Below are 27,318 nucleotides of genomic sequence, written 5' to 3' on the forward strand. Positions count from 1 at the left end.
ACCGTGAGGAGTGAGACCAGTATTGACAGAGACATGGTTATCGAAGATTTTGACTGTGTTGTTTATTCAACATAGGACTGGTTGTGATTGTGGTATAGCCGCCAGTGTGTGAGATTGCGCGATCATGACATGTTCTGACGCGGGCTGTTGTGGCATAACATGTCTAGCACATTTTACTGTCCAGGACAGCTCGACCTGTAGAGGCATGCAACAATGCATGACGAAGTACTATCTTCCGGTTTTTGACATCCTGGTCTGAACTTCATGATCTTCCAGCGGGATTCCCAAAAAATTGGACCTAGTAAATTTTTGCCGATAAGCATTCCTGAGTTAGACTCCCAAGGCGGTGTATTTGTCATCCTATTCGTTCTTCCTTCATGGGGTGGGACGAGGCCAATCCACTGCATCCCGGTGTGTGGCCTGAGCTTACAGCTGAACAAGGAAGACAATTCTGCGGGCCAAGTTTTCATTGCACTTAGCTGGGTAGGACATCTGGTCTGGATAGCACCACTGCCATGTGACATCGGGGTGGATAGCTTTCGCTGGTAAAATAACCATTGATGTGTCTTTAAACTATTGCTGTGTCTTTAAAAAGCATACAAACTTGACAGCAACCAGGTTGGCCTTCTACCCGCACATCGGCCGCGACGACTCCTGCCTTGTTTGACAGTTCTTGTCCACGACGGGTGAGAAAGAACCGGGCTTGCAAATACTATGTGCTGCATGTAGCTTATATAGTACTAACACACGACAAAGGTTACCAAATCGCTTGAATAACTCCGTTGGCTAGTTTCCAAGTAGGCCTTGGTCCAAATGATAATTACCACTTTGACTTTTTCGTTCACGGGACCTATTCTCCACTCGTGTTGTATTCATTATCAAGAAACCATAACTCGTGATATTGGCCATTCACCAAATAGGTCTTCATGATCATAAAGCTGACTGATGGAATTCCTGAATATTTCGATCACGCGATTTCCTCGTCAGTTCACACGCACACATGCAATAAATAGGAGATTTCAGACAAACTGGATAACTCTCACCAGTGCAGTGACTGATGCACGATCGCGACCCCTGGTCCCCGGTGTTTACAAATTCACAGCCAAGACCACTGACGTACCCTTTGGGACAACGCGGAGACAATTTCTTGACGTTCTAGCCACAACACCGCAGAGACTCGCACCTGCCAGTGAAGGGACAGCCGCTCCGAACCAATTCAACGGGTTTTGTCCGCAAGCAAGCTAAAGACATTGGTTCGTCTGTCGTGGCTGGACACCTCCCAGGGCAAACCCACTTACATATCAGAGACACTGTAGACAGTTGTTCGACAGCACTTCCTATATAATTTGATCATTTTCGTCCTAATCTTTTGCGGCTGAGGCTCCAACCTGGTGACCAAATTAAAAGGGACCAACATGTCTAATCTTCAACTTACGCTGTTGGCCCTCATTCTAGGAGTTTACGTCACCTCTGTTGTAGGGATGCCAAAAGGTAGGTGAATCTTTGACGAATCAGCCCGTGTCGGCACATTCACATCCCCAACGACTCACCATGGTTGTTCGTGAAAGGCTGCCGCCTCAACAGCGGTTACTTGTCTCTCGTAAGCGAAATCTGCACACGCTCAGTATTGCAAACTTTGGCAGGAGCCGCCGGTCACGTCTCTCTGACAACAGCATCAACCTCAGAACTGAATCATAGAAGGAATGCTTGTAGCCTGTCATCGAGAAAGTAGCGACGGCTCCTCATCGACGCGATTGTGCAGGGCAGTGTGTGTTGGGATCCAGTCCGTCGGGCAACATGTCACTGCTGTAAAAGACAAATGCGAGTCGTCGCGACTCAGTTCAGTTTAAAAGCGGCGTACGAACTTTAATAATGCGTTGTTGCTGAACTGCCAAGATTTCACTGGTGGTGAGATGTCAGTAGTCCCTCCCCCGTCTTACTCCTACTATTGTGATTTTTTTTCACCTTAGATGCTCCACAAGTACGAGAGAAGCGAGACCTCTTACAGCTTGGCCTCATGTTGCAGTGTAGCACCAACAGGAGTATGTGGGACTACAATGGGTACGGGTGCTACTGCGGTCTCGGAGGGTCGGGGACCCCTCTGGATGCAACTGACACGTGAGTTCTATTCATCTACACATCCGTCTCGCCACAGCGGAGCAATCCCGCCGCCCCGCTACTGTCATGCACTGTTTATAGAGACCTGATGGAGGACGGACTGGATAGCTCGGCTGCGGCATGGACTCTCGCATGGGCTTCTGCCCAATGTAGGCTACTAGAGACCTGACGGACTGGATAGTTCTGGCGCGGCACTATACTGTCAAGTGCACTGGAGGCCGGCGATGGACTGGATAGCTCGGCTGCGACACGCCTTTGACTTATACTGCCGAGGCTCATTCCTGTCATTGCTGTGATCCGTTATTGCGGAACTTACTACGGCAATGAGGAACGACTACTACTGCGCTATCAATATCAATTAATGACATACAGTTTCGTGGCTTCATTTCAGATGCTGCCAGACCCACGACCACTGCTACGAAAAAATGCATACAGAAAAGACGTGCGCCTATTATATCGAGGTGTACACGGTATTTTATAGATACACCCCGTGTTCGCTCTGCAGTGATCTTTCCTCCTACTCCAATTGGATCTACAAGTTTCTCGCGGGGTCCCCTGAGTGTCGCTACCGGCTGTGCCAGTGTGACTCCGCTCTCGCCGCCTGCGTGAAGAAGGCCTCGCCAACCTTTAACCCGTCCTATACACATTACAATAAGAAGACGTGTAAGCAGCTCAAGAGATGGTATGTATTTGAACATGTGAAGAGTTTCAGGAAAAATTGTCCCCGTAAAGTCCTTACCAATTATTTGCACCTGAAATACCCTTAAAATACTTCAGGGTATAGGTCTAGGAACCCTGCATTCATAATCTTCCCTTCTCCTCCACTTCAGGACTGACATCTTCTCCCAGGAGGAAACAAACCATGGCATCCAAGATGCTGGCCACCGTGTTCATGGCAACCACAAGATAGGCGGAGACAAGGGCGTTCAGTCCATCATGACCGCGGGACGACAGCACGAACGTCTGAAGACCGCCGGGCGACAGCACGAACGTCTGAAGACCGCCGGGCGACAGCACGAACATCTTAAGAGCGCCGGGCGGCAGCACGAACGTCTCAAGAGCGCCGGGCGGCAGCACGAACGTCTGCGGCGGTGATGGGTCCACACTGCAAGGGAAGTAACCACACGAGGAAATCCAGGAAGTTCAGGCCCCGTTCCTATTATGCCATTAATGTGATCCCTTAACGCATTCCTGGTTGTGATTTTTGTCTTCACTGAAGACGTATGCTTCATCGGTCATGTGATTACATGTATAACAGTTTGATTGTTTGTTTCTATTGGTGTTTTTTTTCATATGGCAGAATAACGCATTTGTACTAGTCAAGATTTTAAGAAAATGTTCAGGCCAATATTGTCATATATTCTAGGTCCGGCAAGGAGCCGTCGCGACTCATTTGTGTCCCATTAAAGGATGGAGGGCCCGTGAGACGAGTTTGTGTGTCTTTGGAATGTTACGGTCGCCATACACTTGAGAAGACTTGTGCAGTAAATCGTTCCTTTCGGTCGTCGTCCATTGGTTAGATTGCCAGTCATCCCAACGCATGGAATACCAGTGTTGGCGTAAATGTCATCTCAATTAGGAAGGACTGGAGAAATTGTATAGAATATTACTTATTTGATTCTAAAACTAGATTTGTATATTTGAATCAATAAAAACTACAAAACATCACTGTCAGACTACGCGTACGTCTTTAGTTCTGTATAAACAAAAGGAATCACGACAGACAGCGGGTCAACTTGACCACGAGAAGAGAACGAAGTGACAATCTGTTTTTTACTTTGTCCGTTCTGATAAAATGGAGCATCGGGAACAACGCAGGGTAAACTGTACTTTTTGCGACCAGGTGAAAAACGCTATTGCAATAACAAAAACGGTGGCGATTAGAAAGTTGGATATTTCGTGCACCAATTTTGGAAATCATCTAACTAATGTACTAATAATTACAAATAAATTATAATTAATTTTGAATGTAAGTAGACATGATAAAAAGTGTGAATATTGGCCAGTTGACAGTCTCTGTGATTGTTTTGAATTAAATGTACATGTTGAATGATATTTCTCTAAACTATGACTGTTTCGGGGATAATAACTTGTATACGTATGTTTCATTTATAATGGCCTATGCGTTAGCCTCGTTTTGACCATTGCATTAGCCTCGTTTTGATATCGGTACGCTTATTGTTCGGCTTTGGAAAAAACCTTGACAAGAACGGACGCTACATAGATATATCATTAGTATGATAATATATCGGGGACAATATGGCCTACAAAAATGAAAAAAAACCTCTTCAAACAAAATGGTCAAGTGTCACTGACCTTGATATGAAAATTGTAAATTAGATATCAGTGATCTTATTCATAATTAAGTTAATCATCCACAATTTTGCATCGATACGACATGACCTATTCCATGTTACGTGGAAAGAAAATGAATCCGATAAATGGCCATCCTATGTCTCTCTGGGAGGAAAAACTTATATTGACAACATAATATTTTGACATTCTATGTCAATTCTGGCTTTTTAGGCGGGCGGCCGTGTGATGGGCTTTGTAATTTGTCCCATGGAGTTGAATGGAAAAATATTTGAAAGCTTCAGATATTTCTGTTGTTGGCGATGGCTAGAGTGAAAGTAGTTCCCACTCTTAAGTCTTTTCCGACACCAAAATTGGTAGACAGGGTGCCTTCTTCAAAAAGATGTCTTAGGTAGTTTCGTGTCCGATTAAAATTGTGGAAATTGTCAACTCCGCAGAGTCATAGACGCGCCTTGATATAAAACAAAACGAAACAGAAAACCCTGAGAAGGAGGTTGTACTATTGATGATACGTTACATTAAACGTGTTGGTGTTGTGTCCAAATTGTAAGCTATGAAAACCTACCTTTTAGGTAAACAAACTTTTAAAAGTGACCGGCGAGTTGGAACGATGTCTCTGGCTGTACTGGCACAATATATCGGGTACAAAAAGTAGATTGGACAGACTAGGCTTATCAAGATCATGAATAGAAGACAACATATTTCCTAGACTTAGCGCGTTCCCATTATAGTAGATAACGGAACTGCTCTGGCGTAAACGGGTAGACTTTGCCAATAGCAGCGGTGTCTCCCATATTAGCTGGTTAGGCCTACTGAAGATCGGCAGGCCGGGGGAGAGCAAGGGAAGTGTCAGTCATAGACAACCTTGCAGTTGGAGAGATCGCCCGCAATCAGGGTTGCTCAGAGATCACATAAGCTATGAGGAATATCGACCAGGGCAGATGATCTCCTGAAATATATTCCTTCGACGGTAACGCGGTACCCAGTTGGTAAGTTAAAAGAGTTCAAGTTCATTCTTCGGCGCGCAGATTTTTACAACCATGATATTCTCAGGTCGTTCGCCGCGACAAAATCGGCTGTTTTCTAGCGCAAATACGGTGACGCACGGTACGGCGGACGGAGCAGCTCTCGGCGAGCGGTCAAGAGGTTCCTGGTTCGAACCTCCCAGTCGACGTGAGACTCTTGGCAGGTCTCTTCAACTAACGTGCCTAATTACTTCACCCAGATGTACATCCGGTCAGAAATGCTTCAGGGTCGGGCTAAAGTTTGATAATGATCTCTCTACTGTGGTTGATATCAGACTATATAACTCAGAACTTTGACAACTTAACTGTTGACTGTAGATTTAAAAAACCATTACTTGTGGCTTCGTTTGTACACTCCCCGGAATAACAAAAGTGGTGCCTGGCCACCCTCTTGAACTTGTATTTGAGAAAATTCTGTTCACAGCTACCTGATGACTTATATGGCCCTTTCTGGAAGTCAAAACATACAACACGATTGAATGATCCGCTAAAGACAAGCGGACACGCGAGGACATACAAATGACAATGAAGTGCTCACTCTCCAACCAAAAGACTAGCAAATACGCTTATTTCATAGATTTGTGAAGCATGATGACTCACTGCACTCAGCCTTTGGAGAGTTGGTTAGGCTAAGTAACCTTTCATTGGTCAAGTTCACGACTGTTAAGGAAACGTAGGCAATTAAGTGGAAACCAACAAGTTGCTAAATGGAAAGGGTATAAGTGGGCCTTTGGTCACCGAACGGGGTAAAAAGTACTAAAAGGCTATGTGACTACAGCCTTGTATGACCAGGCGAAATAAAATTGCCAGTGTTCAATGTTGTCTGCGCTGAAAGTTCACAATGATGACAAGGCAGCATCAGTCCTATCCTGTCCTTATGGCATGTATGGGTCCGTCAGTGTCATAGTAACCACTAACTGACTATCCCTCTATCAGAGATGACAATGGATGTTGAGTCCTTGCGCTGAGAGGTAGCTGGACTGCCTATACTCCTGCGGTAGTTGAGCTTGAACAGAAATGTCTGGAGCCAAAAGCTAGCTGAATACCGCCCTCTTAACATCACCTCTTCAACTATACATTATCGACCACCACCGTCAATCTTAATAGACTTTCTCACAAGACGAACTTTTAGGAATTTATGATTGTTATATTACGGTGACTATCACAACATCGCCGCAAGGATTTACTGACTTAGAACACTAATATATTTTCGTAAGCTTGGCAGTAAATGTCCCCTGGGTTAGTAATAAGATCGAACAATATTGACAGAGACCTTCCATGTGGATATAATTTTGAATTTCGGCTAAGTCTTCCTGGGCGGACTTTATGGTGTTGATATGTTTTGCTATGAGCACAGACATTGACGTCGCATTGTAGACACTCTTTCGTATTCCCTGCACGGTGATTGCAGCCGGTTCGAGTTGGACGACCAGACTACTAGTGTCGCTGCTTGATCCTGCTGCTAGATCTTGCCGGGGATCCTGCTGCCCCCTTGTCCGGCCTACACGACTGAGCAAGGGACATGCAACAATCGAAGTCGCTCGGTCTTTCGGAGTACCTTTCACGTGGTGATACTTGCAGAGACATGATTTCGAGACCCGTTACTGCTTTCGATACATGGCTACTGTTACTTTTAGAGCAGTATACCTTTTGCAATTGATGACCGGCAGAAAGTTGACATTGTGTTTTTTCATGATCGAGAACTCTTTTTGATTCATTATTGTTGAGATCTTGTTGGAGTTTTGAGAAGATATCTTATTCATTCGATTATTTTGATCTCGGGGCCGATTGAATCAAACATTGAGCATCTCAGGATGGAGGTTTTGCAAGACTTTTCGGAGGTGAGAATATTCATTTACCCTTTTGGGTTCTTCATTCTATAGTTCTTTGTTAGGAGGAGGTACCAGATCGATCGACTGCGTACGGAGTGTACTCCTCAAATTCTCGACTTGCATTGGTCTCTGTTCTTGTTCTCAGCCCAAGCAAAACAAAGAGTTACCTGACGTGTTTCGTTTTGCATTAGGGTTAACTGACGTAACATCGGAATGCGACAGATCAAATTCAACCTAATTTTTTAATCATGAATCACTAAATAGTTGAGCTGTATACGCTCACATGAGGCCGATTCATTAATGAGCAAATAGGTCAATAATACGAAGATAAGATTTCAATTACACCAAAGGTATTTTCAACACGCTCTGGGGACTAATTGAGAAATAAAACCGCAGTGGATTTTCTGCCTTTTGTCTAATCAGACGTTCCCAAACTTGCTTCTGCGGCGCTGTGATTAGATTTAAACCTATCGCAAGGGGTGTTTTTGGGCTCCCGTCGTGTCGTCCAATCAGATACACCCAATCGTATCCTGCTTCACCGAGGGAGCGTTAAGAAATGGACCAATCACAGCAGTCCATTTCTGGGGAGTCCTCCTGGGAAATGGGTGAGTTCGTCATTTTCTCAGATTTGCTTCAAGATGTTTCACTCATGGCACTGTGGTCTTTACAGATTCTTGCCGATTCTTGGCCATGTTTTCTTTTGTTCTTGACAGTGTCAACCTCTTGTAATGGCGACACTCCAATTCAAAAACAAACCGTTTTATAAAAGCCATTGATCGAGTGTATATCCTTTACAGTTTTCTAATGAAGGAATGCTACTTGAAAATTAATAATTATCGAAGAAAATATCATAACGACTTCAACAGCTATTATTTTCATCATACCAACAATCGGCAACTTCCGGTCGCCTTGGTAACGGAAAACGTCGTTTTCGCTAAGGTGGTGTTGTCACGAGATGTAGATCTGTACTATTTGAAGTATTGATTCGTACAATAACCGATATTTGATCAAGGTTTGAGTTTTGTGATTATGTTGTGAGTGCAAAAATGGGGAGACGCTGGAGAGGTGCTCTGGGAGGATTATCCTTGCTTGAGGTAGGAAAGGTTATCCTTATCTATCAAATCTTTGTCTCGTAGGCCTCACTCACGCATTACGGCGGTAACTGTGGACATGACATCCCGGTGTAGAAGTTTAAAATGTCCTATAGGATAGAATGCCCGGGAAACAAAGGATTCTATTATGCGCTTCAATCTCTGAGCTATTGACGGTCAGAGTCTCTATAGAACCATATTGCAGAATACAATAGGACCGGACACTTTTTCCAGGGGGGCATTTGTTACTGTTACACCGGCACCAGTCAGCTAGTGGTTTTCAATATACTCCGCCTCTCGATATTCCATTTTTTGTAGGAGTATCAAAAACCTGAGTCTCACGATGGGGAAATGATGGTCAACCGATCTCTGCTACACGCTGGTTTACCCGATTACCAGCGGAACGCATACATGTACACGCTTATACATGCTTCCCGAAATTGGTGGCTTGCATTGGAACTAACTGTTTCCCCCTTTTCCGTCATTAAAGGCATTCAAGTGTGTTGGTCAACCATGACTATCTCCTTTGTCCCTCCACCATAAGGCCTAGTTTCCCCTTATGACATCACTATTTCGGACACTCAGCGCCCCATTTCTGGAAAGGTGTATCATGTAACTTTCCAATTAAAAGCTTGTGCTCATATTAATTGCCCTTTTCATCGTTAAACTTATCCTTGGGGGCATTCCTCTGATCATTCTTCTATTTGTGGTCTCAAATACTCGAAATCCCCCTGGGGTGAAGCACAGATAATATTGTTCTCATCAAGACAAACCATGACAAAAAGCTACCATCCACTCATGAGTTCCCAGATAAAGTTCTCAATGCTTAATTCATACCTATCACAGAACAGGCCTACTTCCAAATATTAGTTAAGAATCAGTTAATAAAGACACAAAATAAAGTATGTAAGTCTTGTTTGCCCCAGCCAGCCGTACATGACAACCATTCAGCTGAGCATAAAACAAACGATTATAGGAATCGTCGGAACATACCAGGATCTTTCAAAATCACCAATAGGTTCATGCCTAGTTGATTATACTCTTTGTGTTTGGTTGAGACTATTGTAAATCATTTCTATGAATTGTTTGGTGCATTCAACCATATATTACCATCAGATCAAAATAGCTTGCAAATACTATATAGGCCCACCTTCCTTGTTGTGATATTAAAGGTAAGATCCCCGATGAAAATAGCACACTTGTAAAAAGCACCAACTCCTGGAGTAGCTGAAAAGATATCGCGATTTTAAAATTCAGGCAACGATAAAGATTTGAACATAAGATTTGAAATTACTCTACATTTAAATAGGAAGGTCTTTAACAAGACACAGGGTATAACAAACATGAATATGATATACATTTATACTGTGCACTTTTGAAGTTCTTTTTCGTATATTTTCGTATCAACTATAGTCAGAGACTTCTAAAGGTTTTGCCCCCGATTCCTGAGGTCTAATTAGCCTTCAGTTGCAATCATAACTCTTCTAAACGCCCCTAACATGTTGTGATATTGTGTTGTAAGTGCAGCTGTGGCTCGAGTGGGGTTGAATTTGCTAGCGTTAACACAAATATGCCGAGAACAGACTACATATATCACAGGTGGCAACCCACTGCTTCTTTCATCGTTAACCTGTTTGAATTCTTCCCCCTCGAATTGGAATTAACATCAGAATCAGTCGCAGATTCCAGCGGTCGCACACGCGCACATTTCGCCCGATTATGTCTCATACGTACTGCTTTTACTCCATAAAATATCAACTGATCCTTTACGTGTTATTTGTCCATTCCTCCTTTAACTGATACTACACCAACTGCTGCACAACACCAATAACCCAACAAAGAGATAATTAAGTATAAATGACAAATAAATGAACTTTCTTTTCCCCATAGCAACGCTTGTTGTCATTGGTTTTTAATTTCATTTGCGCAAAATTGAATCCGGATCGGATATTGTTGGTGAAATAACGGCGTTGATCTGTATTGAGAATGTGTCTCACGGCTTTCTGGAGAGAAAAATACCGTCAATGAAATTTAATGAAAAAGGATTTATGGTCTATGAAGCGGGAATTAAATTGTATGGGGTGTCAAAAGAACCCAATGGCAATAAATTATTTCTGTGAACTAATTTATCAGACTGTTGATGAGTTGATTAGAGTGAAGTACTGTGTCGAAGTGATGAAGCCGACAGAGAGGCGCTTGTACAAAAGGGCCTTTTACGATGTCTATGCCGGGCCGAACGAGAATATTAACCTTGACCTTTGATTCTATCGCAATCATTGACATTTGCCTTGACCTTTATGTTTCCAGATGAAGTGGCGATGGGCGATCCCCTCTACATGCCCGCGGTCAGGAAGGAGCAGCGACGAGTGGCGGCCCTCTTGCAAGTAGATGCTGACCCACCCAGGCACAAGGTACGCTCATCCGCCATATGAGCCAGAGGTTTAGCAAAGTGGTCTAAAGGCGGTGACTGTCCTACCCACAGAATATCACTCCCACTAAAGTTTATGATGTGCATGTATATACATAGGCGGTGCGAGCGGGCTTTGTCTACAGACAATAGACCCTGTATGGCGAGGTATGCGAGATAAGGGGTAAAATGACGTAGTAAATCAGGAACTTTCGATCCCCATCGAATTTCTCTCAATCATGGCCCTTATTCTGAGTGTATTGATTACACTGTTCCTTTCCACCTGCTTTTCAGAAAAAGAGGAAGCCGTTGTCCGGGGAAATGTTCTGGTGCAGCCACCTGGACCCCGAGGGAAATCATCGCGATCCAGCCTTGGACTACATCCGTCAGGCATTCCGTGAAGATCCGAAAATGACCTTGGACGATCTCAGGACAGGCTTCCGGTATATCAAGGAGAAAAATGACGCGCTGTTCGACAAAGCCAAACAGGAAGACGATACGGGTTTTGGGAAAAAGCGGAATCGTCGCCGGGACATCGGAAGTAAGTCGGTGGATTTTGATCCAAGGACAAAACACAGGGATAAAGAAAATGAGTATAAAAACTTGCGCAATAATTTGTCTAAGTCATCAGATGAATTGAAGTTACCGAATATTAAAGAGACGAATTTGATTGGTCGCCTGTGCCGGAAGGAGAAAAAGGATGATGGGAAGGAGCGAATGCATGTTCGACTACCCAATCAAAATGAGAACGCGAGAGACGGCGAGCGTCGCCACCCGGAGTTTTTAAGAAGTAAAAAGCGGGGTTCTTATAGGTCACGTGGCAGTAGGAAAAATAGAAATAAATATGATTCCGACAGTGCTTTTGGGGATACGACCGATGACGAATACCCGGATGATCCGCGGACCCTATTATCGGACAGCGGCATGGCGAGGACGCCTTCGGAACTGTCAGAAATGGAGCCACATTTGCGCTATTCGCACGGTATGAACCCAAACCCGGGTGGGGAGGAATTTACGAATAGCCAGTTGTCCAAGGATTCGCAAGGGATGATGAAAATTACGAGTTTTCTGAGCGAGAAGAGTTTTTGCTCCTGTGGTGCAGATCACCGCGTGAGAGCGCCGTGTACGGAGTGTCACCGGACTGAAGCCCATAGCAAGAAATGCTCGAAGCGGAGGAGAGGGCGCCGGGATGAGAGGGACAGGAAGAGGTCGGAGAGGCGGGGTCGAAGGAAGGATAGGGACAGTCAACAGGCTTTAATCGGGGAGAGGGACGATAGGGAAAACCCACAAACTTTGATCGGGGAGCGTGAACCATCCCAGCGGTGCCTGAAATGCGGTAAGGTCATCAAGGGGTCGCGGGAAACTAGTTACGGGTCCGGGATTGGTCGACCTTGGAGTCGAGATAGTTCGGAATCATCAGGATCGTATCGGCTCATTCGGTCAAGTTCGGAATCGCGCATCGGGACGCCTGAGGGAGACCGCAACTCCGCGAGGTCTCGAAGTGTCTCGCCGCCGCGAGATCTTCGTGATTGGAATATGAAGGGAAGAACTTCCGGGGAAAATCTGCTGGACGATTTGGAGCGAAAACTCAGGGAGGGTGCTTTTGATTACGATCTCAACGTCCGTAGTGTTGACGACATTAATCAGACGATCAGGATTCCTCGTGATGGGGATGATAATCTTAAAGCAGACGACAATCTTGAGCACATGCGTAAACCCCGCGGCAAAATAGACATGTACCGAGAAGCCTATATCAGAGCGTTGTCGGTCGCCAGAAGTAGAAATCTTCCCTCCGAACCTTGGATGTTTGGCAACAGGACGTCAAGAGCGTTTGTTTATTCATATTACCACTACATACCGCGGCGCAGGCCGAAAGATCTAGAGCAGGGACCCGAGGTTAAAAACGAGAGCGGCCAATACGAACCGCCCAAAATCATCAAAAAGCGTGGTGCAGAAATGAAGATGATATTTGGGAATGTAAACCCCGATGACTATCTTCCAGGCGGGCCGAAGAACCCGTTTGAACCCAACCCGCTGGCGTACGTCAAGCACGAGCGCGATGGTCGGGTAGCCAAGGGACTGGTGGGCAGGCGCCGGGTGCAAATGGCTAAACCAACCAACATGAAGAGTAGGAAGGTGTCCCTTAAAGAAAGAGAACAGGTTTGAACTGCTTGACCTCGTTTTGTGTCATGTCATCTACGTGACAGTGCGAGTTCGGGTCAGCAGGTTCCATCTTTAGCAACGGTGTCCACCATTTCTTGAACTTAGCGCAAAAAAATATTGAGATGAGTGCTGAGCGTCATGAGAACATTATCAACCTCATGTCGGACTCTCTCTTTCAAAAGTAATACACAACTCACCGACGCTGACATTGAATGACAATGAGTTTGCTTAAAGAGTTTAAAGTAACGTACTGTTTCACAGATGAGCTTTCAACGAATGGAACGTGTATGGAGAAGGTGGCGGTTTCACCACCCGATATAAGATTGCGAATTGGGCAGTGTTCATCCCATCTTTGTACCACACACTAGCCTAGAAGTTAAGTCCGCCGAGGCAGACGAAATGAGCTGACATTTGCTTGTGGTAGAAGCGTGGAAACCAGTCTATTACTCCATTTGCTGTCAAGCATTGTAATCAGAATTATTAATGGAGAACACGTGTATTATTTTGTTTAGTTCTTGTAAAGTTATATTCAAATATGATATGTGATACATGTATGTGTTTTGGAGTTATCATAAAGATAATTTAACAAAGGCATTGGGCTTAATCTTTACTTTAAATGTAAAGAAAAAGATAATTACAAGAAGGTAGTATGGTCCACCGCCGCTGTATTTCGCCACCAGTTTCATATTCCGTATAAGATGCTCCAGAAGTCCATGTAATGCCAGCGGGTCAGATATGAGCATACGGGCCTGCACCTACAGTAGACTCCACGGAAAAGTCGCAATACGAGTCCAGGTGATCATCCGATTGCCGTCCTTTCAGCTGAGCGAAGACCCTCACAAACAATGACAAAAATACCTCAGCGGATTATTTACAAAAATCTACACTTTTTTATATTGATTAACGTTGATATGATATATTAAGTATTGCATTTATCACAGCACATACGACTCTACCAATTAACCAAATGAGAAAATGTCGGTCGCAAGTAAGACATGGCTACTGATTCCTATGATATCCTATCATGCCAGTGAACGGAGCCCGCCAAGTGCTTTCTCCTGATCAAACATAGGACTTCGAGGACGGGAATTCCCCAGGGACAGTCCGTACGTCCGCTACACCTGGTCTTGTCGTGTTGGTGCAAGTCATCCCCGAGAACGTATAATCTATATCAGAAAGGGGGAAACTCTAGCCGACTACCCGTTCGTCTGACAACTTCCATGGGACCAGTCCAGGGTGCTTTCCTTGCGCTGATGATGGGCCCGTTCCAAGCCGAAAAATGTCGGGCCGATTTTCTATCCTCTCACACTACATAAAGACGATCACAGCTATTCTCATTTTGGCACTAAGTTGGATGACTCTGTCAATGAGATCTGGTCACCTTCTTTCTTTCTCAGTTCACTATTCCTACAAAGATAATAGCAACCTTCTTCTATTACAATTTAAAGAATTCATTGATATCTCTGTCTCAAAGTAACGCTGACACTGAATCGTCATATACCGCATGGTTCGAACGATCTTGGCGGTGGTCCATGCATGCACGCGCTGTCTTTTGGCGGTTCAAGGGAAAACCATAGATTTGCGGAAATGTTCTGTAGGTACGTTTCAGTATAGCTGTTGCTGAGGCAAACTCGTATATACACTACTTGGATCCCAGACTGCATAAAGGCCAACCAATCTCATAAATTTAACATATCGAAATGCTGTTAATCTCACCTGACAAATTCCTCTCCTTCCTCAAGCGTCTCGGGAAGGTCCTTGTTCCACGTCTCCGGCAAATACAAGGCCAAAAGCCCGCCGGCCACAGCAAACGTTCCGAATATGACTGTCGGCAGAGGGACCCAGTATTTTGACTGAATAAATGAAGAAAATCTGCAGCTAGCGTTATAGATTCTTAATTTCAAAAGCCGCCCTTCAAAGACGTTCTCCGTCATTGGGTCATGGTTTCAGAACTTTTCTCGAGTAAGTAAGTAACTGGTTTTGTATCGAGGAGCTCGAGTGAGAACATATAAAAATGTGAGTGCACAAATAAGTGGTATTGATTTGATAACTTACAACCGAATTCATCAAATTTCGATTTTCAAAATCGATCAGTTGAAGCGAGGTACTATGGTATCATCCGGGATTCTCTCAACTTACCAGAAGGGCCACTTGCGGCGCCACAAGTCCTCCGATCCTAGCGTGCATAGATCCAGTGCCCACGCCTACATTCCTGACCACGGTTGGGAATAGTTCTGAACTGTAGAGGAAGATGATGGCAAACGATGAGGCGATTCCAAACTTGCCTAGGATTGCCATGGTGACCAGAGCTGGTGCGAGAGCTTAAAAGAAATGTCAATTTGAAGGTATACTTAGGATACTCTTGATACTTGATATACCACTAGTCCTGATAAAAAACACGTTATTTCTAAGTCGTTATTATCTATTTTGTTTCCTAATTTCATCATCATAAGAGAATCAACCACTGCTGGGCTATTTGCGGAGTTGTAACCTGCATGAGGGAATAGTTATTTTCTGAGGGGGCGGCGATATGAGCCGGTCAGGTGAGAATGTTGAGGGTCCAGAGATAGATGACTATAGATAGAAACCATCTTCTCACCTGGGTCATAAAGAAATGGGGAACACAAGAGGCACGCCACGCCCGCCACGATCATCGTGAACGAAAGTGGGCGCCGCCTCCCCCACTTTCCCAGCAGGACGACAGTCATAAAATAGGACAGAAGCTCCACGGAGGCGATCACGAACGTGCTGATGTAGAGATTGCCTCCCATAAGGTTTCGTGAGAAGGAGACGCCGTAGTAAACAAGACTGTTGACGAACCTAAAAGCAAGAAATGAACATTATTCAAAAAGTAGGGGCAAATGTTTTCCAAATTGGATGGAAGTTATGGTTTACAGAATGATCAATGTGATGATGCAAATGGATACATGTATATTTATGGATAGGGCTAAAAACTAACCAATTAAAGAAGACGATGAGGGATTTCTTCCGGAGCAGGGGGAAGCTGAGGAGGTCAATGATGCTGCCATGTTTGTCCTTGACCTCGTGACCTGTGCTGCCCTCTTCCGTCGTCTTTTCATCCTGAAAGATGGAAATGCAAATTTCTATGAGATAACAAGAAACCAGGCTGGCATGATGGACTCCTTGAACCCCATAACCAGCCTGTGCCGGTATGCTCGGGCTCTATGAACTTGTTTTAAACTTGGATAGAATTAATCCTGATTTTCAGTTTGATAAATAATTGACACTTTCTGCTTTCAATAAACATCAGGAAAAGGTAATCACTCTGCGTCGCTACCCATCTAGATGCAAACTTTGGCAAGGCCACGGTCTTTGCAAGAACTTTACCACTGTGTGACATAGTCTATCTATACAATCATGTACAAAACTCGATGTCTAAGGGACACATGTAGGCTACCATGGAAGTAGGAAATACACTATCAAAGTCATGTCTGCAAAAGTTTGATCCCTTGCCATTTATCAATACCGGAAAACACTCAATGTAACCAAAAGATAAAAAAGTTGGGAGAAAAAAACTAACTTTTTCTACTATCTCTTTGTCGAAGAACGTCTTCTCCAACTCCGGCTCCCCGTTGCTCTGCGCCATTTTGTTCAAGATCTCCAGCGCTTTGTCGTAGCGTCTCTCCGAGATCAGCCAACGAGGGGACTCCGGAACCAACCTGGAAATCAAATGTTAAAATTACATGAAGTTGTTAAAGGAATAGGCAGTTAATAAATTACTCATAGGTTGTGCATAACGCCCCGCGCTAACGAGCGATTAAAATCGCTGCGACCAGCGTTAAAATCGCTACTACTACTGTGGGTAGGTTTCCACTGATATGGCACTACCCGCCCCCTATCCCTACCCCCCCCCCCCCAGATCATTGGTACTTACCACCAATACGAGATCATTGGAAAGATGGGAGCTAGCATCGTAATCTGCAGCCACCGATAATCGCGAATGAAGTAGGCCAATAGGGGGAGTAACATGTACCCTGCAGCGAAGAAGCCCTGGCAGAAGATACTGCATGTCATGCGAGACTTTGGGCCAACAATCTCCACAACTGAAAGAAAAATGGGAAGGTCAACTTCTTTCCTAGCTGATTTCACGACGTGTATTACGGTGGATCCTTCAGGAAAGCTACTTTAATGCAGGTTCTTTTGAATGAAGGTCGACTTGTATCGTCAAAACAAAACGTTTTAAAGATCATTCGGAAGAAAGTGTGCTTCATTGCCTTTGATCTTAAAATCATTATATACACAACAGAGATGATGGATTGTTACACGAGTGCGACACCCTTGCGAGAGATACCCAATTTCTCGGCGCAACGTCTGACACAGTCATGTGCGGAGACTTACAGTGTGCAGAATTTTTTGGAAGAAAGCGCTGTTGATATAGAAGAAAAGGACTATGTTTGGAAAAAGGTCTGCTATATTTTTTCAGGGTTGGGCAGTTATATCACAATTACTGATTCTCATATTCTTCTTACTTACCGATAACGAATGCAGTTGTGGCAGCACCGGCAACAGCGGTAGCGAGAAGAAACCGGAAGATGACAAAGACGGCGTAGTTCGGGACAAAGGCTGCCGCGAAGCCGAAGATTGCTTGGAGAATGATGCTCACGAAGAGAGTCAAACGACGGCCATATCTGGGAAACAGAATATATTAGGAAAAGGTGTAAGTGTTTGGTTTTGCATTAAAACTCTGCAACACAAAGTATTGCTTTTGCACCAGTTTCCCATTTAGTTAAGAAATGGCCATTTCGGACAAAATTTCCAGTCACTGAATTCAATTACAAATTCTATGATTTTAACGAAGGCCGTAGGCATTTGAAAGTGTCTCCTACCTATCAGACATATAACCAAATGCCACGCTTCCGGTCATAAAACCCGCCATGTATATAGTCGTTACCAGGGCTACCATCCAGTCACGCCCACACACCAAATCAAACTGAAAAATATATCGTTAACAAAACAGTCGTAGCTCAGAAAACTTCGATTGGTGCGAAATGAAAACTTCTCTGCCGGGCTTTTTCTTTTCTCGACATAATGAGTGAAGCTTTGTAGGCCTGGTCGTAACTCCTTTTTGCGAAATCCCAAAAGCTGTTAGGCTACCAATTTGATGCCAGTCTTCTACAGGTATCTTTAAAAATGACATATCGGGGAACGCCATCTGACTTACCTGACTTGCAATGGTGCTTGTATACTGCTTCCGGTCAAAGTCGTATCCATGGCGACACGCAACTCTCTTCGTTCCAGCAGGAGTCATCACAGTCCTATTCCACTTTTTATACGCATCCGCATCATATTTTCCAAAGTTTATATCGAACTGGCTACACTGTTCGTAAACAATTTTCCTTTCGTAATTCACTGTCTCGGGTATTGCAATGTACCTCTGTTGATCGGCGGACATGTTTTGTAACTCGGGCACGTGACACCAATGGCGGTGGTCGCCTCCACCAATGAAAACCATGCAGAGGTTTTGAAATCCTGGAAATATCGCCATCACTCCAAGAAGCAAGTACTGTATCTTTTGGTACTTTCCCCATCCTCCGACCTTCAGCAAGATTTCGTCAAAATGCATCTTGATTACGCTCTAGCCTTGATGCTGTGATTTTCCGAATGAAATATCTGGAAATAAGTAAAATATATTCATTTAGTCATTTTAGTGCTACAGTTTATTTACAGGTAGTGAAAAGCTAAGCTTGATGCAGGTCTGCATCAGCTTTAATAGTTAGATGCCAGCTATGGCTTCATGTCAACTTTCTCGCGACCACAGCGTGCTTCAGATGCAACACCTCCTCAGTTGGCGACATATGGAAAATATCGACCATGGAATAAGGGACTCATCTTGATTTCCGATACTAAGGCCTATTTTGCGATATGCCCTTGCCACAAGAATACTCGAAACACACCTGGCTGTTTTGTCGACAAGCCATAAGATCGATACAATATCAATATGACTTGCCTCCATTGGGCAAAACATTTCTATCAAAATGGCTGCCAGTCACAAACATACATGTAAACACTTGTCTACAAAGAAGTAAGGATTCCCTTTGATTCCTCAGAGCGATCTGAACCACGTTTTAAGCTGGCCTCTAAATATCAATACATAAATCCACCAAGAATTTAGGTTTTGTTCGCCCAAATCTCACCTCCGCTTGAAGAAATTGGTGAACGAGCGATGATTTCCGGCCAGTACTTGTCACATATGGCTCCCAAATTTTAAAGTCTGTCGTGCTGTGTTCCGGCGATGTTAATTCTTAACTGATAAGTAGATAATCGAGAAGTGAGAGACAACTTACTACCTTCTTGTGTGCTGTCCAATACTTCTTGGCCTCTCGCAGAAATTGTCAACGGAGTATACCAGCGGGTAGAGGCATTTCCACGCCAACATCTCCGAGATTTTATGATTCCATTTGTGTGGTCCAAACTCAAGTATAGTCACGCAAATATCGTCCTCCAGTCATTTGATTGGCTCAATTCAAACGATTCAGTTACATCCCATCGTAAAACTCCTAACCATATGTGACCTTGAACAAGTATTAGGCCTTTGGCCTTGGTATCTGAGCCATCAACAACACCGGCAAGCTGATAAAAAGTGTCCCCGTGTCCCCATTAGCTTTGCCACGCTGGCAAAAGGCTCTTGGAGTCACTTCGTGTCAGGATGGGGAGGATCCAGCAGCTCTTCCTCTCACGCCCATATTTCAAGATGATTTCGTTATTAAAAGAAGCAAAGTTCAGGAAAATGTTATTTCTATCACAAATATAAAATTGCCTATGAGTAGGGAAAAGTCCATGCAGTTAGGTAAGTGAGATTTTGGCTATCTTTGGGGATATCTTGTTGCCATTCTGATGCCATTCTTTGTTCTGCGGTCTGCCCCACCCCATAGTGCATAGGTATTGTGTGCCTATTTAAGCTAGTGTTATTTTGTTGGACTTTTTGTGTCTTGGTATCAAAATGTGAACCATGTTAACGCTTCCAGTGTTCCATGTATTGTGTTTAAGGCAATGCGCCACCCAAGCTCTTTTCCAAGTATATTTAGGGTTTTTAGAACCAATGGTTTAGGCCTACTGTATAGCCAGTCAGATGCTTTCATTTTGTTTCAAACCATTGAGTAAATTGGTTAAGATATATATGTAGGGAAACAAATTAGGAAGATTTGTTAATGGAATATTGATAATAATGCAAGGTCGTCTTGTTTATTAGTCAATTCGTATTTTTGAGGTTCGTTCAGAACCTGATCAGTTCTGGGCGACCGCCATGTCGTTGGGGGCGTGTAACATGACGTCATCACGTTGAACATCCCGTAATCATGTTGGGGCGTTGGGTGGGTGATATGTTATTAAGAGGAGAGTTAGAAATTATTGCCAGCTATTCACATTACTAGACATGATATATTGAAATTGGTCCATTCGTTTATGAACCTTGTTGTTTAATTGCAGGTTGCTAGGACAGCTGATATGAGATGTTTCTCTGCCCTTTTTCTGACCCTTTTGTACCACCTTTGTACGAACAGTAGATATAGCATTATATTAAATCTCGGAGTTATATACGAGGATTAAAAACGTTGTCCCTTTATTTGGCCGATGGAATTGCATCCGCCAGAAGTCCATGTAATGCCAGCGGGTCAGATATGATCATACGGGCCTGCACCTACAGTAGACTCCACGGAAAAGTCGCAATACGAGCCCAGGTGATCATCCGATTGCCGTCCTTTCAGCTGAGCGAAGACCCTCACAAACAATGACAAAAATACCTCAGCGGATTATTTACAAAAATCTACACTTTTTTATATTGATTAACGTTGATATGATATACTAAGTATTGCATTTATCACAGCACATACGACTCTACCAATTAACCAAATGAGAAAATGTCGGTCGCAAGTAAGAAATGGCTACTGATTCCTACGATATCCTATCATGCCAGTGAACGGAGCCCCCAAGTGCTTTCTCCTGATCAAACACAGGACTTCGAGGATGGGAATTCCCCAGGGACGGTCCGTACGTCCGCTACACCTGGTCTTGTCTTGTTGGTGTAAGTCATCCCCGAGAACGTATAGTCTATATCAGAAAGGGGGAAACTCTAGCCGACTACCCGTTCGTCTGACAACTTCCATGGGACCAGTCCAGGGTGCTTTCCTTGCACTGATGATGGGCCCGTTCCAAGCCGAAAAATGTCGGGCCGATTTTCTATCCTCTCACACAATATAAAGACGATCACAGCTATTCTCATTTTGGTACTAAGTTGGATGACTCTGTCAATGAGATCTGGTCACCTTCTTTCTTTCTCAGTTCACTATTCCTACAAAGATAATAGCAACCTTCTTCTATTACAATTTAAAGAATTAATTGATATCCCTGTCTCAAAGTAACGCTGACACTGAATCGTCATATACCGCATGGTTCGAACGATCTTGGCGGTGGTCCATGCGTGCACGCGCTGTCTTTTGGCGGTTCAAGGGAAAACCATAGATTTGCAGAATGTTCTGTAGGTACGTTTCAGTATAGCTGTTGCTGAGGCAAACTCGTATATACACTACTTGGATCCCAGACTGCATAAAGGCTAACCAATCTCATAAATTTAACATATCGAAATGCTGTTAATCTCACCTGACAAATTCCTCTCCTTCCTCAAGCGTCTCGGGAAGGTCCTTGTTCCACGTCTCTGGCAAATACAAGGCCAAAAGCCCGCCGGCCACAGCAAACGTTCCGAATATGACTGTCGGCAGAGGGACCCAGTATTTTGACTGAAGAAATGAAGAAAATCTGCAGCTAGCGTCATAGATTCTTAATTTCAAGAGCCGCCCTTCAAAGACGTTCTCCGTCATTGGGTAGGCCTAATGGTTTCAGAACTTTTCTCGAGTACTAAGTAACTGGTTTTGTATCGAGGAGCTCGAGTGAGAACATATAAAAATGTGTGTGCACAAATATACAGTGAAGTCAGCGGTCAGAGCGGAGGCCAAAGTTAACAAGGAAACTATACGGTGAAGCGGTATTGATTTGATAACTTACAACCGAATTCATCAAATTTCGATTTTCAAAATCGATCAGTTGAAGCGAGGTACTATGGTATCATCCGGGATTCTCTCAACTTACCAGAAGGGCCACTTGCGGCGCCACAAGTCCTCCGATCCTAGCGTGCATAGATCCAGTGCCCACGCCTACATTTCTGACCACGGTTGGGAATAGTTCTGAACTGTAGAGGAAGATGATGGCAAACGATGAGGCGATTCCAAACTTGCCTAGGATTGCCATGGTGACCAGAGCTGGTGCGAGAGCTTAAAAGAAATGTCAATTTGAAGGTATACTTAGGATACTCTTGATACTTGATATACCACTAGTCCTGATAAAAAACACGTTATTTCTAAGTCGTTATTATCTATTTTGTTTCCTAATTTCATCATCATAAGAGAATCAACCACTGCTGGGCTATTTGCGGAGTTGTAACCTGCATGAGGGAATAGTTATTTTCTGAGGGGGCGGCGATATGACCCGGTCAGGTGAGAATGTTGAGGGTCCAGAGATAGATGACTATAGATGGAAACCATCTTCTCACCTGGGTCATAAAGAAATGGGGAACACAAGAAGCACGCCACGCCCGCCACGATCATCGTGAACGAAAGTGGGCGCCGCCTCCCCCACTTTCCCAGCAGGACGACAGTCATAAAATAGGACGGAAGCTCCACGGAGGCGATCGCGAACGTACTGATGTAGAGATTGCCTCCCATAAGGTTTCGAGAGAAGGAGACGCCGTAGTAAACAAGACTGTTGACGAACCTAAAAGCAAGAAATGAACATTATTCAAAAAGTAGGGGCAAATGTTTTCCAAATTGGATTGAAGTTATGGTTTACAGAATGATCAATGTGATGATGCAAATTGATACATGTATATTTATGGATAGGGCTAAAAACTAACCAATTAAAGAAGACGATGAGAGATTTCTTCCGGAGCAGGGGGAAGCTGAGGAGGTCAATGATGCTGCCATGTTTGTCCTTGACCTCGTGACCTGTGCTGCCCTCTTCCGTCGTCTTTTCATCCTGAAAGATGGAAATGCAAATTTCTATGAGATAACAAGAAACCAGGCTGGCATGATGGACTCTTTGAACCCCATAACCAGCCTGTGCCGGTATGCTCGGGCTCTATGAACTTGTTTTAAACTTTGATAGAATTAATCCTGATTTTCAGTTTGATAAATAATTGACACTTTCTGCTTTCAGTAAACATCAGGGAAAGGTAATCACTCTGCGTCGCTACCCATCTAGATGCAAACTTTTGCAAGGCCACGGTCTTTGCAAGAACTTTACCACTGTGTGACATAGTCTATCTATACAAACATGTACAAAACTCGATTTCTAACGGACACGTAGGCTACCATGGACGTAGGAAAGACACTATCAAAGTCATGTCTGCAAAGGTTTGATCCTTTGCCATTTATCAATACCGGAAAACACTCAATGTAACCAAGAGATAAAAAAGTTTGGAGAAAAAAACTAACTTTTTCTACTATCTCCTTGTCGAAGAACGTCTTCTCCAACTCCGGCTCCCCGTTGCTCTGCGCCATTTTGTTCAAGATCTCTAGCGCTTTGTCGTAGCGTCTCTCCGAGATCAGCCAACGAGGGGACTCCGGAACCAACCTGGAAATCAAATGTTAAAATTACATGAAGTTGTTAAAGGAATAGGCAGTTAATAAATTACTCATAGGTTGTGCATAACGCCCCGCGCGAACGAGCGATTAAAATCGCTGCGACCAGCGTTAAAATCGCTACTACTGCTGTGGGTAGGTTTCCACTGATATGGCACTACCCGCCCCCTACCCCCCCCCCCCCCCCCCCCCAGATCATTGGTACTTACCACCAATACGAGATGGTTGGAAAGATGGGAGCTAGCATCGTAATCTGCAGCCACCGATAATCGCGAATGAAGTAGGCCAATAGGGGGAGTAACATGTACCCTGCAGCGAAGAAGCCCTGGTAGAAGATACTGCATGTAATGCGAGACTTTGGGCCAACAATCTCCACAACTGAAAGAAAAATGGGAAAGTCAACTTCTTTCCTAGCTGATTTCACGACGTGTATAACGGTGGATCCTTCAGGAAAGCTACTTTAATGCAGGTTCTTTTGAATGAAGGTCGACTTGTATCGTCAAAACAAAACGTTTTAAAGATCATACGGAAGAAAGTGTGCTTCATTGCCTTTGATCTTAAAATCATTATATACACAACAGAGATGATGGATTGTTACACGAGTGCGACACCCTTGCGAGAGATACCCAATTTCTCGGCGCAACGTCTGACACAGTCATGTGCGGAGACTTACAGTGTGCAGAATTTTTTGGAAGAAAGCGCTGTTGATATGGAAGAAAAGGACTATGTTTGGAAAAAGTTCAGAGTTGGGCAGTTATATCACAATTACTGATTCTCATATTGTTCTTACTTACCGATAACGAATGCAGTTGTGAAAGCACCGGCTACAGCGGTAGCGAAAAGAAACCGGAAGATGACAAAGACGGCGTAGTTCGGGACAAAGGCTGCCGCGAAGCCGAAGATTGCTTGGAGAATGATGCTCACGAAGAGAGTCAAACGACGGCCATATCTGGGAAACAGAATATATTAGGAAAAAGTGTAAGTGTTTGGTTTTGCATTAAAACTCTGCAACACAAAGTATTGCTTTTGCACCAGTTTCCCATTTAGTTAAGAAATGGCCATTTCGGACAAAATTTCCAGTCACTGAATTCAATTACAAATTCTATGATTTTAACGAAGGCCGTAGGCATTTGAAAGTGTCTCCTACCTATCAGACATATAACCAAATGCCACACATCCGGTCATAAAACCCGCCATGTATATAGTCGTTGCCAGGGCTACCATCCAGTCACGCCCACACACCAAATCAAACTGAAAAATATATCGTTAACAAAACAGTCGTAGCTCAGAAAACTTCGATTGGTGCGAAATGAAAACTTCTCTGCCGGGCTTTTTCTTTTCTCGACATCATGACTGTAGCTTTGTAGGCCTGGTCGTAACTCCTTTTTGCGAAATCCCAAAAGCTGTTAGGCTACCAATATGATACCAGGCTTCTACAGGTATCTTTAAAAATGACATATCGGGGAACGCCATCTGACTTACCTGACTTGCAATGGTGCTTGTATACTGCTCCCGGTCAAAGTCGTATCCATGGCGACACACAACTCTCTTCGTTCCAGCAGGAGTCATCACAGTCCTATTCCACTTTTTATACGCATCCGCATCATATTTTCCAAAGTTTATATCGAACTGGCTACACTGTTCGTAAACAATTTCCCTTTCGTAATTCACTGTCTCGGGTATTGCAATGTACCTCTGTTGATCAGCGGACATGTTTTGTAACTCGGGCACGTGACACCAATGGCGGTGGTCGCCTCCACCAATGAAAACCATGCAGAGGTTTTGAAATCCTGGAAATATCGCCATCACTCCGAGAAGCAAGTATTGTATCTTTTGGTACTTCCCCCATCCTCCGACCTTCAGCAAGATTTCGTCAAAATGCATCTTGATTACGCTCTAGCCTTGATGCTGTGATTTTCCGAATGGAATATCTGGAAATAAGGAAATATAGTCCTTTAGTCATGTTAGTGCTACAGTTTTTTTACAGGTAGTGAAAAGCTAAGCTTGATGCAGGTCCGCATCAGCTATAATAGTTAGATGCCAGCTATGGCTTCATGCCAACTTCTCTCGCGACCACAGCGTGCTTCAGACATGCAACACCTCCTCAGTTGGCGACATATGGAAAATATCGACCATGGAATAAGGGACTCGTCTTGATTTCCGATACTTAAGGCCTATTTTGCGATATGCCCATGTCACAAGAATACTCGAAACACACCTGGCTGTTTTGTCGACAAGCCATAAGATCGATACAATATGACTTGCCTCCATATATGGGGCAGAACATTCCTATCAAAATGGCTGCCGGTCACAAACATACATGTAAACACTTGTCTACAAAGAAGTAAGGATTCCCTTTGATTCCTCAGAGCGATTTGAACCACGTTTTAACTGTTTAAGCTGGCCTCTAAATATCAATCCTGGCCCGGGCATTATCCCAGTCTCTCGACAATTAATGACCTTATGCATCATGTCCTGGTGAGATTCTAGTAAATAAATTTTGCAAAGATCTCAATCTTTTTACATTATATCATCAAGAACAATACATAAATCCGCCAAGAATTTAGGTTTTGTTCGCCCAAATCTCACCTCCGCTTGAAGAAATTGGTGAACGAGCGATGATTTCCGGCCAGTACTTGTCACATATGGCTCCCAAATTTTAAAGTCTGTCGTGCTGTGTTCCGGCGATGTTAATTCTAAACTGATAAAATTAGATAATCGAGAAGTGAGAGACAACTTACTACCTTCTTGTGTGCTGTCCAATACTTCTTGGCCTCTCGCAGAAATTGTCAACGGAGTATACCAGCGAGTAGAGGCATTTCCACGCCAGCATCTCCGAGATTTTATGATTCCATTTGTGTGGTCCAAACTCAAGTATAATCACGCAAATATCGTCCTCCAGTCCTTTGATTGGCTCAATTCAAACGATTCCGTTACATCGCATTGTAAAACTCCTAACCATATTTCTTTTAAGAGCAGACAAGAACAGACTGGGCATTTATCTCAAGCCAATATCACCGAAATCTTATGATTCCGTATGTAAAGTGCGGTCCCAACTCAAAACATAGTCACGCAAATATCGTCCTCCAGTGCATTGATTGGCTAAATCAAACGATTCCGTTACGTCTCAGATCATTGTAACACTCCCAACCATGCATAGCAAATGAAACCACAGATTTGAATATCAGAAACCTGTGTTTGTCATGCGAGTCAGGTAACCCGTTACGATAAATTAAAACCGCCCGAGGCTTCTGTCGATCACCAGCTGTGCTTTAAAAACCAGACCTACAGCACAGGCCTATTATGAGATTGAGAGACATGAAGCCTTATTTGCTTTATTGATTTTTAATGCAATTCGTCATCGTGTATCGCAGAATGCAGAGTGCTCTCATGACAGTGCCTACGACTTGTTGACATCAGGTCAACTCTCTTCATTAGCAACAAAAGACCACGGTGTCTCCCCCTGACCGGCATGCGACCGGCATATTCTCTCAAGGTCATACTTTGCTGGAAGATGTCAATGCAGCGGTACATGTAAATCCATACCCTGCGGTGTATTTATGCCAATATGGCATCCAGCTGCGGCACTTACAAATATAATCATCATTTCGGTTGCATTTATTCGCCAGTTGTGCTTAAATCATTCTCCCTCTATAGTCCAGGGGCTAGCAAAGATTTAATTAGCATCTTGAGTACATCTGAGGTTTGAGGTCAGATATC

General features: G+C 43.9%; 4 protein-coding genes across 9 annotated transcripts; 2 read left to right on the plus strand and 2 right to left on the minus strand.

Moving 5' to 3' along the window:
• The first annotated feature begins 909 nt into the window (after window positions 1-909).
• On the plus strand, window positions 910-3,786 carry LOC135502875 (phospholipase A2-like). The gene is made up of 4 exons (XM_064796036.1): window positions 910-1,491; window positions 1,971-2,118; window positions 2,510-2,800; window positions 2,949-3,786. The coding sequence occupies exons 1-4, from the start codon at window positions 1,416-1,418 to the stop codon at window positions 3,211-3,213; spliced, it is 780 nt and encodes a 259-aa protein (XP_064652106.1). The 5' UTR covers window positions 910-1,415; the 3' UTR covers window positions 3,214-3,786.
• Window positions 3,787-5,208: 1,422 nt separating this feature from the next.
• On the plus strand, window positions 5,209-13,287 carry LOC135503202 (uncharacterized). Of its 4 annotated transcripts, none has more exons than XM_064796659.1 (3): window positions 5,209-5,420; window positions 10,687-10,790; window positions 11,081-13,287. In XM_064796659.1, the coding sequence occupies exons 2-3, from the start codon at window positions 10,698-10,700 to the stop codon at window positions 12,950-12,952; spliced, it is 1,965 nt and encodes a 654-aa protein (XP_064652729.1). In that variant the 5' UTR covers window positions 5,209-5,420; window positions 10,687-10,697; the 3' UTR covers window positions 12,953-13,287. The 4 variants fall into 4 exon arrangements, with proteins under 4 accessions (XP_064652729.1, XP_064652731.1, XP_064652728.1 ...); XM_064796661.1 differs by lacking the exon at window positions 5,209-5,420 and adding an exon at window positions 6,905-7,297; XM_064796658.1 differs by lacking the exon at window positions 5,209-5,420 and adding an exon at window positions 7,736-7,893.
• Window positions 13,288-14,038: 751 nt separating this feature from the next.
• On the minus strand, window positions 14,039-19,648 carry LOC135503203 (organic cation transporter protein-like). 2 transcript variants are annotated; one of them, XM_064796663.1, is made up of 11 exons: window positions 19,258-19,648; window positions 18,132-18,580; window positions 17,797-17,900; window positions 17,444-17,598; window positions 16,845-17,013; window positions 16,491-16,629; window positions 15,909-16,030; window positions 15,549-15,769; window positions 15,089-15,270; window positions 14,666-14,802; window positions 14,039-14,356 (listed from the first exon to the last, which is right to left on the minus strand). In XM_064796663.1, exons 2-11 carry the CDS (start codon window positions 18,531-18,533, stop codon window positions 14,284-14,286), a joined length of 1,704 nt encoding a protein of 567 aa, XP_064652733.1. In that variant the 5' UTR covers window positions 18,534-18,580; window positions 19,258-19,648; the 3' UTR covers window positions 14,039-14,283. The 2 variants fall into 2 exon arrangements, with proteins under 2 accessions (XP_064652733.1, XP_064652732.1); XM_064796662.1 differs by having other exon boundaries at window positions 19,255-19,648.
• A 768-nt stretch (window positions 19,649-20,416) lies between these two features.
• On the minus strand, window positions 20,417-26,846 carry LOC135503034 (organic cation transporter protein-like). Of its 2 annotated transcripts, none has more exons than XM_064796300.1 (11): window positions 26,343-26,846; window positions 25,081-25,529; window positions 24,746-24,849; window positions 24,393-24,547; window positions 23,808-23,976; window positions 23,452-23,590; window positions 22,872-22,993; window positions 22,512-22,732; window positions 22,052-22,233; window positions 21,566-21,702; window positions 20,417-21,257 (listed from the first exon to the last, which is right to left on the minus strand). In XM_064796300.1, the coding sequence occupies exons 2-11, from the start codon at window positions 25,480-25,482 to the stop codon at window positions 21,185-21,187; spliced, it is 1,704 nt and encodes a 567-aa protein (XP_064652370.1). In that variant the 5' UTR covers window positions 25,483-25,529; window positions 26,343-26,846; the 3' UTR covers window positions 20,417-21,184. The 2 variants fall into 2 exon arrangements, with proteins under 2 accessions (XP_064652370.1, XP_064652369.1); XM_064796299.1 differs by having other exon boundaries at window positions 26,340-26,846.
• Window positions 26,847-27,318: the final 472 nt, after the last annotated feature.

Source organism: Lineus longissimus, chromosome 19 (genome assembly GCF_910592395.1).
Source record: "Lineus longissimus chromosome 19, tnLinLong1.2, whole genome shotgun sequence".
In the NCBI taxonomy this organism is placed as follows: Eukaryota; Metazoa; Nemertea; class Pilidiophora; order Heteronemertea; family Lineidae; genus Lineus; species Lineus longissimus.